Source organism: Hyla sarda, chromosome 4, assembly GCF_029499605.1.
Source record: "Hyla sarda isolate aHylSar1 chromosome 4, aHylSar1.hap1, whole genome shotgun sequence".
In the NCBI taxonomy this organism is placed as follows: domain Eukaryota; kingdom Metazoa; phylum Chordata; class Amphibia; order Anura; family Hylidae; genus Hyla; species Hyla sarda.
Genome location: NC_079192.1, coordinates 362,693,456 through 362,705,988, shown reverse-complemented (window position 1 = coordinate 362,705,988; position 12,533 = coordinate 362,693,456). Strand labels below are relative to the sequence as shown.

General features: G+C 43.7%; 1 protein-coding gene across 1 annotated transcript in view; it reads right to left on the bottom strand.

Annotated features, from left to right (window-relative positions):
* Window positions 1-12,533, bottom strand: part of SLC25A48 (solute carrier family 25 member 48) — a 183,620-nt gene that overhangs the window by 55,294 nt on the left and 115,793 nt on the right. The window contains exon 4 of the mRNA XM_056569460.1: window positions 12,207-12,459. Coding sequence (XP_056425435.1) covers window positions 12,207-12,459 — 253 coding nt within the window. The remainder of the gene's footprint in view (window positions 1-12,206; window positions 12,460-12,533) is intronic.

Genomic DNA, 12,533 nt, shown 5'->3' with positions numbered 1-12,533 from the left:
GGCCACAAATACATAAAAAAAATTAAACAGGTTACCTGTAACATGTGGACGTCACTTGACTGCTGTCACAGGCCATACTTTGGGCATCGCTGATCAGTGATGGGAGGCTTGATGCCCTCAGTATGGCCCATAACCACTGAGGCTACTGATTTGCTGTAGTGGTCACATAATGCCCCCCCCTCCCCCCCCCCCCCCCCCCCCCCCCCAAAAAAAAAAAGACTACAGGATTAGCGTGGAATAGGACAGATAAGTTACTGTAAATTTGCATTTGGGGCCCTTAAAATTTTTTTCATTTTAAATAAATGTTTTGCTCCAGATCCAAAGGTCATGAGGTAATTGAACAATACTCGGACACTTCTCATAATTATTGATATGGGAAATGTCAGAGTTTTAGATACATAGGTAGTAATTTATTAGGCCTGGTGTTTCAAATACTGGTCCTAAAGTGCACTTGACAGCAGGTTTGTGGTGCATATCAATGTTCTGAAAGAGCCATGCCATTAGTTTATACACCAAAAACCTGATTACAGATCCGCTTTGTTAAAAGTTTGTGCTGCCCTAGGCACTCAGACTGAAAACGCCCCAATAGGGTGGTTCCACAGGCATCTGAAATGTTTCATGCTGATCTGCCACAAGTATGTAGAAAAAAGTTACATGTGGATTTTGTTGCAGATTCACAGTGGATTTAACCTCTATACTGAGAAAGTGTCTAGTAGAAGAGAAAAAGAACAGCAGAGCTTCTCATAGGGTAGTAGTCCTAAAAGATGTGGGAATGCACGTGTACTGATAGGACAATAGGGGCAATCACGCTCACCTTTCGTGGTTGTGTGCCAGACACAACCACCAGAAAAAGCATATAATAATGGTGCAGCCACCTCGGTATTGGTATCAGGAAGCCTTTGCCGATCATAGAAGCATAGAGGATGAAGTGTAGAAAATTCAAGGTCTTTGGCGCAATCCGTCGAATGGAATCACAGCACGTGATATATAGATAAAAAGTCCATTCATTAGATACCAGGAACAGATGCGTTTCGAGGCCCAAGCAGCCTCTTTATCAATGTTACAAGTGGTATGTTCAACAGTAAAAACAGAGTGCTTTAAATAGATAAAAAGGGCGCCACAGTAGATTAGGTGTCGGGTGTCTGATGTCAGCCTGCCTCCCGGAAATGCAGGAGACTGACGTATTCTGTACACAATGTCATAACATTGCTTGGGAAAATTAGATGTCAGTTTAGTGTAATCACCTCTGTCGAGGTTCTGTATATTGTGGGTATGATTAACATGGTGTGGGCAACTAGCGCCATGTAGCAGGATGCCAGGATGGAGTGGCGATCAGTCTCCTGCCTGGCGCCGGGATCGCAGGCAGCCCAGAGCTGCGCGCATCCGTAGTGAGGCAGGAGTCGGGTTGCTAGGGACGCTGAAAGGGTTCACGCATGCGCGCGAGACGAATGAATGGACATACATGGACATGGACGTCAGCATACTAGAAAAATGCACAATTTAAATGAGATGCAAAGTGCATATGTTGAGCAGGGTATAGGGGGCTCAGCGCCATGTAGGAGGATGCCAGGAGGAAATAACAAACAGACTTCTGTCTGGCGCCGGGATTGCTAACAGCTCTGAGCTGCGTGTATCCGTAACAAGGCAGAAGTCGGGTTGTTATGGACGCTAGAAGTTCGCGCATGAGCGCAAGTCGAATAAATAGACATTCGTGGACATGGATGTCAGTACACTAAGAAGCAGGGTAAGTAGGATGTTTAAACTTCCACCAGTTATACAATTCTATAAAGAAAGTGCTTCTGAGTCCTATCTAAATGTTATAGATAGTATGTAGACCATTAAAGTAATGTGTAGAAAATTGTTTGGTCTACACTATAGGTGACTGAGAAGGCATGGATAGTAGGCAGCAATTCAAGATATAAGTAATAGCAAGGGGGGTGAGTGAAATATGATGATGAGCTCGATATTCTTATAATTTGCAGTATTATACAATTTGTGCACAGTATAACATAATAACATAATACAATATAATATAATGCACATCCATATGTACATATAGCCAATAGTAAATGCTGGCAAAGTAAAGAGTTAGTATGGGATGTGCACTTTTTGGGACAAGTGGTGGATGATGGATCTCTGTTGAGATTAATGTTCCCTAGTGATTTTTGTTAGAAATGATAATGTTGATGTAATAAATTTTTATTGTTAGTATGCAGAAGTGAAAAATGCAAGTGTATTCATGGTGTAAGACATGTTATCTTCTGCAGATAAATAATTAATAATTAGTATTGTTTATGGGAAATATAATGCAGTATTGTGACAAGGGACTGGCGCAAGGCTAATGTGGTACCAATCTTCAAGAAGGGCTCTAGGTCTTCGCCAGGCAATTATAGTAAGTTTAACGTGCATTGTGGGTAAATTGTTTGAAGGACTTATAAGGGATTACATACAGGAATACATAGGGGATAATTGTATTATAAGTGATAGCCAGCATGGGTTTACTAAGGATAGAAGTTGTCAAACCAATCTAATTTGCTTTTATGAAGATGTGAGTAGAAGCCTTGACAGAGGAATGGCTGTGGATATAGTGTTTCTGGATTTTGCCAAAGCGTTTGATACTGTCACAAACAGACATCTGACAAGTAAGTTAAGGTCTTTGGGCTTGGAAACTTTAGTTTGTAACTGGATTGAACACTGGCTCATGGATCGTACCCAGAAAGTGGTGGTCAATGATTCGTACTCTGATTGGTCCCCGGTAATTAGTGGTGTACCCCAAGGTTCAGTACTGGGCCCCCTGTTGTTTAATTTATTTATCAATGATATAGAGGATGGTATTAACAGCTCTGTTTCTATCTTTGCAGATGACACCAAGCTTTGTAGCACGGTACAGTCTATAGAGGATGTGTATAGGTTACAAGATGACTTGGATAGACTAAGTGTCTGGGCATCCACTTGGCAAATGAGGTTCAATGTGGATAAATGTAAAGTTATGCATCTGGGTACTAATAACCTGCATGCGTCGTATGTCTTAGGGGGGATTAAACTGGCAGAGTCACTGGTAGAGAAGGATCTGGGTGTACTTGTAGATCACAGGCTACAGAATAGCATGCAATGTCAGGCTGCTGCTTCCAAAGCATGTATAAAAAAGAGGCATGGACTCAAGGGACAGGGACATAATACTCCCCCTTTATAAAGCATTGGTACGGCCTCACCTGGAATATGCTGTTCAGTTTTGGTCCCCTGTTCATAAAAGGGACACTGCGGAGTTGGAAAGGGTGCAGAGATGCGCGACTAAACTAATATGGGGCATGGAACATCTTAGCTATGAGGAGCGATTAAAGGAGTTACAATTGTTTAGTCTTGAGAAGAGACGTTTAAGGGGGGATATGATAAATGTATATAAGTATATAAATGGCCCATTCAAAAAATATGGAGAAAAACTGTTCCAGGTTAAACCCCCCCAAAGGACGAGGGGGCACTCCCTCCATCTGGAGAAGAAAAGGTTTAGTCTAAAGGGGCGACACACTGACACGATTCGGCTTACAGGTAGTGGATCCTCTGTGTCAGCGAGGGATTGGCGTGGACCGTGCTGGTGGACCGGTTCTAAGAGGCTACTGGTGTTCACCAGAGCCCGCCGCAAAGCGGGATGGTCTTGCTGCGGCAGTAGCAACCAGGTCGTATCCACTAGCAACGGCTCAACCTCGCTGACTGCTGATAAGGCGTGGGACAGAAGGACTAGGCAGAGGCAAGGTCAGACGTAGCAGAAGGTCGGGGCAGGCGGCAAGGTTCGTAGTCAAGATGGATAGCAGGAGTTCAGGTAACACAGGCTTTGGACAACACTAAACGCTTTCACTGGCACAAGGCAACAAGATCCGGCAAGGGAGTGCAGGGGAAGTGATCAGATATAGCCAGGGAGCAGGTGGAAGCCAATTAAGCTAATTGGGCCAGGCACCAATCATTGGTGCACTGGCCCTTTAAGTCTCAGAGAGCTGGCGCGCGCGCGCCCTAGAGAGCGGAGCCGCGCGCGCCAGCACATGACAGGAGGGGCCCGGGAAGGGTAAGTGACTTGGGATGCGATTCGCGAGTGGGCGCGTCCCGCTGTGCGAATCGCATCCCCGACGGCCATGTCAGTGCAGCGCTCCCGGTCAGCGGGACTGACCGGGGCGCTGCAGGGAGAGAGACACCGTGAGTGCTCCGGGGAGGAGCGGGGACCCGGAGCGCTAGGCGTAACACACGCCTTCTTTACCGTGAGGACTGTGAATTTATGGAACGGTCTACCTCAGGAACTGGTCACAGCAGGAACAATTAACAGCTTTAAAACAGGGTTAGATACATTCCTGGAACAAAATGACATTAATGCTTATGCAGAATTATAAAACTACATCCCTTTCCCTTATCCCCTTACACCCTTCCCTTCAATTCCCTGGTTGGACTTGATGGACGTATGTCTTTTTTCAACCATACTAACTATGTAACTATGTATACAGTGCTGGATGTGTAGTTGGTTGTCGTCAGATATTATCTATCTCCTCATTCAAACCTGATGGATATAATATATTCATTTTGAATATCCAATAAGATTCACATCTTTTGAGGCTCTGGAAGCGGTCCTGTACACTTGGAGGGATTTGTTCCAACGCCGTTATTCTAAATGCGGTGAACTTACTGTCATGAACTTTCAAAGCGTGGCGAGATAAGCTATGTTTCGTGAATTTGGTCTTTTCGTTGATTTACATACCTATGTTAAAAAACTTATGCTAGCTCAGCACTTTGAAACAGTGAGCAAAAATCCGGCTAACGCCACTGAGACAATCACCAACACTGTCGCGCTGGATCCTCCTCCAATCAACACCCAATTGAAACCAAGCCTTCTTTATTCGACTTGTGCGCATGCGCGAACTTCTAGCGTCCATAACAACCCGACTTCTGCCTTCTGCCTCCCGGCGCCAGACAGAAGTCTGTTTGTTACTTCCTCCTGGCATCCTCCTACATGGCGCTGAGCCCCCTATACCCTGCTCAACATATGCACTTTGCATCTAAATCAAATTGTGCATTTTTCTAGTATGCTGACGTCCATGTCCATGTGTGTCCATTCATTCGTCCCGCGCGCATGCGCAAACCCTTTCAGCGTCCCTAGCAACCCGACTCCTGCCTCGCTACGTATGCGTGCAGCTCTGGGCTGCCTGCGATCCCGGCGCCAGGCAGGAGACTGATCGCCACTCCATCCTGGCATCCTGCTCATGGCGCTAGTTGCCCACACCATTTTAATCATACCCACACTATACAGGACCTCGACAGAGGTGATTACACTAAATTGACATCTAATTTTCCCAAGCATTGTTATGACATTGTGTACAGAATACGTCAGTCTCCTGCGTTTCCGGGAGGCAGGCTGATGTCAGACACCCGACACCTAATCTACTGTTGAGCCCTTTTTATCTATTTAAAGCATTCTGTTTTTACTGTTGTACATACCACTTGTAACATTGATAAAGAGGCTGCTTGGCCCTCGAAACGCATCTGTTCCTGGTATCTAATAAATGGACTTTTTATCTATATATCACGTGCTGTGATCCCATTTGACGGATTGCGCCAAAGACCTCGCATTTTCTACACTTCATCTTCTATACTGAGAAAGTGAAATTCTGCAGGTAATATTTATAGCAGTTCTGACCCATGTAGATTCCATTAAAGGACATCTGCAGTGCTGGGCAAAAAAACTTTTTTTTTACCTCATTTAATAGGTCTTTGAAAGACCTTTCCAACGATGTCTCCCCCATCAAAATTGGCCCAGTCGTTCTCCCGTTATCAGCACACAAATTACGGAGGAGAAGTGAAAGTAAAACTACATCTCCCATCATGCCTTGTGCTTACTTCCTGTAAGCTGCTGCCCTCCCCCTGTTCTATCCCCCCGAGCAAATTATTATATTGTAACGCCCACATCTCCCTTCCCTATGCATACACCCTCCCCTTCTGCTCATCTCCCCCTCCCCATGCTGGCTCCTGTCCAGTGATGAAGCAGGCTGCCTCCGTGCTCACTGTAGTGTGGGTACTGGAGAGTGGATAGTGAAAGTAAAAATGGTAAAAAAAAACATAATTGTTTGTCTATAAAACTGTTCTGATAGGGGTCCCTCCATCTTTTTCACAACTACAACTCCAAGCATGCCCAGTTATTTTATATGCTGTTCGGGCATGCTGGGAATTCCAGTGGTGCCTCCAGCTGTTGCAAGACTACAAATCCCAGAATGCCCTGTCAGCTTTCTGCTGTATGTGCATGCTTGGAGTTGCAGAGGTGACTCCAGCTGTTGTAAGACTATACATCCAAGCATGCCGTGACAGCTTTCTGCTGTTTGAGTATATAAAGCAGAGCCGAGTGTGTGATCATATGTATACAGCAGAGCCGAGTGTGTGAATGTGTGTATACAGCAGGGCCGAGAGTGTGATTGTGTGTATACAGCAGAGCTGAGTGTGTGATCGAGTGTATATAGGAGAGCCGAGTGTGATTGTGTCTATACAGCAGAGCCGAGTGTGTGATTGTGTGTATACAGCAGAGCCGAGTGTGTGATCAGGTGCATACAGCAGAGCCGAGTGTGTGATCAGGTGCATACAGCAGAGCTGAGTGTGTGATCGTGTGTATACAGCAGAGCTGAGTGTGTGATCGAGTGTATACAGCAGAGCAGAGACACACAATCACACTCGGCTCTCCTGTATACACTCAATCACACAAGTAGTCTCCTGGGAGTTGTAGTTCACCAACACCTCTATTGTATCTCAGTAGTCTCCTGGGATTTGTAGTTCACCAACACCTCTATTGTATCAGTAGTCTCCTCGGAGTTGTAGTTCACCAACTCCTCTCTTGTATCTCAGTAGTCTCCTGGGATTTGTAGTTCACCAACTCCTCTATTGTATCTCAGTAGTCTCCTGGGAGTTGTAGTTCACCAACACCTCTACTGTATCAGGAGTCTCCTGGGAGTTGTAGTTCACCAACACCTCTATTGTATCTCTGTAGTCTCCTGGGGGTTGTAGTTCACCAACACCTCTATTGTATCTCAGTAGTCTCCTGGGAGTTGTAGTTCACCAACACCTATATTGTATCTCTATAGTCTCCTGGCTGGGAGTTGTAGTTCACCAACACCTGTATTGTATCTCTGTAGTCTCCTGGGAGTTGTAGTTCACCAACACCTGTATTGTATCTCTGTAGTCTCCTGGGAGTTGTATGTCACCAACACCTCTATTGTATCTCTGTAGTTTCCTGGGGGTTGTAGTTCACCAACACCTCTATTGTATCTCTGTAATCTCCTGGGAGTTGTAGTTCACAAACACCTCTATTGTATCTCTGTAGTCTCCTGGGAGTTGTAGTTCATACACCAGTGTTTCCCAACCAGGGTGCCTCCAGATGTTGCAAAACTACTACTCCCAGCATTCCCTGGTTGGGAAACACTGGCATACACACACACAACAGGGACTACAACTCCCAGCATGTGTCATTCAGTAGTCCCCCCCTCTCACACACAGAATCATCTCCAGTATGATATTTATTCCCTGTAGTCTATACACCACCAGCCCCTGCAGTGTAATATGTCTCCTCCACACACGTCCTCCCCTCCCCCCTCCCTGCTCTGTGGTTTGCTCTGTGTTTCCCCCATGAAAACTTGAAACCTCCCCGTGATAAGTGAGGTCCTATGTAGACAGAGCAGGGAAGGGGGGAGGAGCTGTGGACGTCCTCATTCTCCCCCTGCTTGAATCTTATAGATAGGGGCGTTTCTGAGGATGAGCCTATGGCTGCCTCAGAAAGCACCGGCTCATGCATATGCATAAGCAGGGAGGACCTGACAGAGGCTAGGGGGAGCACAAACACTGCTGGGAGGAAGAGATCTCTGTCCCCATGATGGCGGCTGCAATGTAATGAATAGGGGACGGACGCAGGACTACTGGGCTATGCTGGCAACTCTAATATCTCAGAAACGGCTGCATATAGGTAAATAGAACTAATTGACTGAATTGTATAACTTTTGTTTGGGGAACATTTGGGCAGGGATTTTTGACCACTACAGTTGTCCTTTAAGGCTATGTTCACACAGCTACAAATGTGGGCAAATGTCTGCCCAGAAAACACAAGCAGACATTCCACACATTAGCTTGTTTCCGCCATGTGAAAATAGCCTAAAGGGAAAAAAAATTTCCAGGCCAAAACATGGCATCAGGAGATAAATAAAAAATAATATTTATAATTTTTTTAACTCAATTAAGTGCTGCCCCTTAACACTGTTGCCCAAGGCCCATGGGCGCCTAATGGAAAATGCATCCCTGGTTGGACTAAGATTTGTTCAGAGGTGCAAACTTCTTAAAGGGGTACTCCAATGGAAAATAATTTTCTTTATATCAACTGGTGCCAGAAAGTTAAACAGATTTGTAAATGACTTCTATTAAAAAATCTTAATCCTTGCAGCCGCTGTATGCTCCACAGGAAGTTGTATTTATTTCTGGAGTTCTTTTCAGTCTGATCACAGTGCTCTTTGCTGACACCTCTGTCCGTATCGAGTACTGTCCAGAGCATGATAGGTTTGCTATAGGTATTTGCTTGGAAGAGTGGAGTGGAGTTTATTCCCTCGTGGGTTTTAATTCCCTACAATTTTTTTTCCACAGTATTTACAAATTTTCCCTACATTTTGCACTTTTCCCTATATTTTCTTTTTCTACACATGCTCTGATCTGTGGGGGTTTCCACAAATCCACTTCATTTTCTGTGGAAACCTTAGTAAATACAGTATGTTGGGTTTTTGTAAAAAAAAAATTGGGACACGGTTCTTTTCAGTAGCCACACCCCTTTCACGATGGCCATGCCCCTTTTCCGTGTTCTCTCAGTAAAATGGAGAGTTTGGCGTTTTTTATTTTTTTTTAATTCTGGCACAGATTCTGGTGCAGATTGTTGTGCAGACATCATTTCTGGTGCATGCGCCAGAATCTGGCGAACAGTCTGGCAAAACAGGTCGGGTTTACAACAGTAAATCAGGGCCAATATGTTTATCACGGTCCTCTTATTCACTGCTTGTGGTGATGCACTGTGTGGAACAGAAATGCCTGCTCAACAGCTGATCTCCATGCTGTCTAGGCTATGCGTGCATTTCCTGTCCACTCGGCATGTAACCAGAAGTAGTGAAGAAGAGAAATGTGACAGGGACTTGCCCCAGCAATATAGCAGAATAACAAAAAAACACACTCTGCACAGAAAACCTTTTTAAGGCTCGTTCACATGGGCAGATTTTATTGCAAGATCACAGCATGTTTCCCGCTGCGGGTTTGAATGAGGGGCTCTCTGGGACAGATTTTTGGCAGCTGAATTTCTGCTGTATAATATCCGCCACAGACCCAATTGACTTCAATTGGGTCTTCGGCTGATTCTCTGCAGAGCTAATTACACTGTCAAAAATCTGTCTCGCAGCAGGAAAAACGCTGCAAACTCGCAATTAAATCCACATGTGGGAATGAGCCATTAGGGTCCGTTCACATGGGAGTATTTTAGTGCAAAATTTCTGCTGCATATTTTCAGCTGTTTATTTTCTGTTGCTTATTTTCTTACTGAAAAAGGGCTCATTAATGCTGTGGACATTCACCCGGAAGAATTCTGCCATCTGAATGTCTGATTGCAGCAGGTGGAGCCAAAATCATCCTTGGTGGGCCCGCACTGATGTGCGGTGTCTCATACACAACCATGATATCCAGCAGAATTCCGCCCAAAGAATGTGCATTAGAATCCCATATAAAACAATTTAGCTGGCGTAATGTTTGGAGCAGAAAATCCCCACTAAAGTCTGTGCCTTATTATAAGCAAAATTTGCTGAATGAAGCCTGAAAGTGTGACTGTCATTTTAAACAATGTTGCATAAATGAATGGAACAAGTTAAGACACTCTTTAACCCCTTAAGGACGCAGGACGTAAATGTACGTCCTGGTGAGGTGGTACTTAACGCACCAGGACGTACATTTACGTCCTGAGCATAACCGCGGGCATCGGAGCGATGCCCGTGTCATGCGCGGCTGATCCCGGCTGCTGATCGCAGCCAGGGACCCGCCGGCAATGGCCGACGCCCGCGATCTCGCGGGCGTCCGCCATTAACCCCTCAGGTGCCGGGATCAATACAGATCCCGGCATCTGCGGCAGTTCGCGATTAAAATGAACGATCGGATCGCCCGCAGCGCTGCTGCGGGGATCCGATCATTCATAACGCCGCACGGAGGTCCCCTCTCCTTCCTCCGTGCGGCTCCCGGCGTCTCCTGCTCTGGTCTGTGATCGAGCAGACCAGAGCAGGAGATGACCGATAATACTGATCTGTTCTATGTCCTATACATAGAACAGATCAGTATTAGCAATCATGGTATTGCTATGAATAGTCCCCTATGGGGACTATTCAAGTGTAAAAAAAAATGTAAAAGTAAAAGTAAAAAAAAAGTGAAAAATCCCCTCCCCCAATAAAAAAGTAAAACGTCCGTTTTTTCCTATTTTACCCCCAAAAAGCGTAAAAAACATTTTTTATAGACATATTTGGTATCGCCGCGTGCGTAAATGTCCGAACTATTAAAATAAAATGTTAATGATCCCGTACGGTGAACGGCGTGAACGAAAAAAAATTTAAAAAGTCCAAAATTCCTACTTTTTTAATACATTTTATTAAAAAAAAAATTATAAAAAATGTATTAAAAGTTTTTTATATACAAATGTGGTATCAAAAAAAAGTACAGATCATGGCGCAAAAAATGAGCCCCCATACCGCCGCTTATACGGAAAAATAAAAAAGTTATAGGTCATCAAAATAAAGGGATTATAAACGTACTAATTTGGTTAAAAAGTTTGTGATTTTTTTTAAGCGCAACAATAATATAAAAGTATATAATAATGGGTATCATTTTAATCGTATTGACCCTCAGAATAAAGAACACATGTCATTTTTACCAGAAATTGTACGGCGTGAAAACAAAACCTTCCAAAATTAGCAAAATTGCGTTTTTCGTTTTAATTTCCCCACAAAAATAGTGTTTTTTGGTTGCGCCATACATTTTATGATATAATGAGTGATGTCATTACAAAGGACAACTGGTCGCGCAAAAAACAAGCCCTCATACTAGTCTGTGGATGAAAATATAAAAGAGTTATGATTTTTAGAAGGCGAGGAGGAAAAAATGAAAACGTAAAAATTAAATTGTCTGAGTCCTTAAGGCCAAAATGGGCTGAGTCCTTAAGGGGTTAAAGGGGTACTACCGTGGAAAACATTTTTTTTTTAATCAACTGGTGCCAGATAGTTAAACAGATTTGTAAATCACTTCTATATAAAAATCTTAATCCTTCCAGTACTTTTTAGGGGCTGTATGCTAAAGAGAAATCCAAAAACGAAATGCATTTCCTCTGATGTCCTGACCACAGTGCTCTCTGCTGACCTCTGCTGTCCATTTTAGGAACTGGAGAAAATCCCCATAGCAAACATATGCTTCTCTGGACAGTTTCTAAAATGGACAGCAGAGGTCAGCAGAGAGCACTGTGGTCAGGACATCACAGGAAATGCATTTCTTTTTGGATTTCTCTTTAGTATACAGCCCCTAAAATGTACTTGAAGGATTAAGATTTTTAATAGAAGTGATTTACAAATCTGTTTAACTTTCTGGCACCAGTTGATAAAAAAAAAAAGGTTTCCACGGTAGTACCCCTTTAATATATATTATTAGAGAAAAGTGCTTCCTTCTCCACTTACGAGGCGGCCTTCCCCTTTCTCCTGGCTTCTTATCTGCTTGCTAAGGAAAGTACTGGTCAAATACTACTCTATAATGTTTTCAATGCTGCGGCTTCTTCTGTGAGTTTGCTACAGAGACAGAGGGAAGCAGAAACACCTGGGCTTTGATTGTATAAAATGGGAGTAACTATAAAGGTTAGCCTTCTTTTTTTTGGAGCTGATGTCTGGGAAAGCTGACAAGGAGATGGAGCCTGCAGGGGTACTCAGGGAAAATGACATAATGGCAAAAATAGTGCTACTCCTCATGTACACCCACAAGAACGTATCCTGAAAGGTTACCTGAAATGACAGTTGCACTTGAAACCTCTCAATCTATGTAGACACAAATATACTGTGAGTGTTAATTTAATAAAATAAATCTGAGCAGTTATGTATAGTTTTTTTAAGGATCACACTAATAATAAAAAAAATATGTATTTTTACCTGAAGAAGCCAATTGCGTTTGCATTTGCAGTTTTATCTTTACCAGGTCAACAGGACCACCAATCCCCACAGAAACACATCCAGCTAACATGCTTGCAAAAGTCAGGTCTATAAGATCAGGAAAATGTCTTCGGCTGGTACCTCGATACTGACTAATATATCTTTGGGCATTACTGAAGACACCAAACACTACAGAGTTGTAAACTGCAATACTAGCCAAAGGGAAGGACATTCCTTTGAAGAATCCAGTAACCTTATGGGGAAAAAAAAGTAATTTAGAACTTTAGCAAACTATAATGCTTAAGAGATTAGGCACAGTTTACAGAA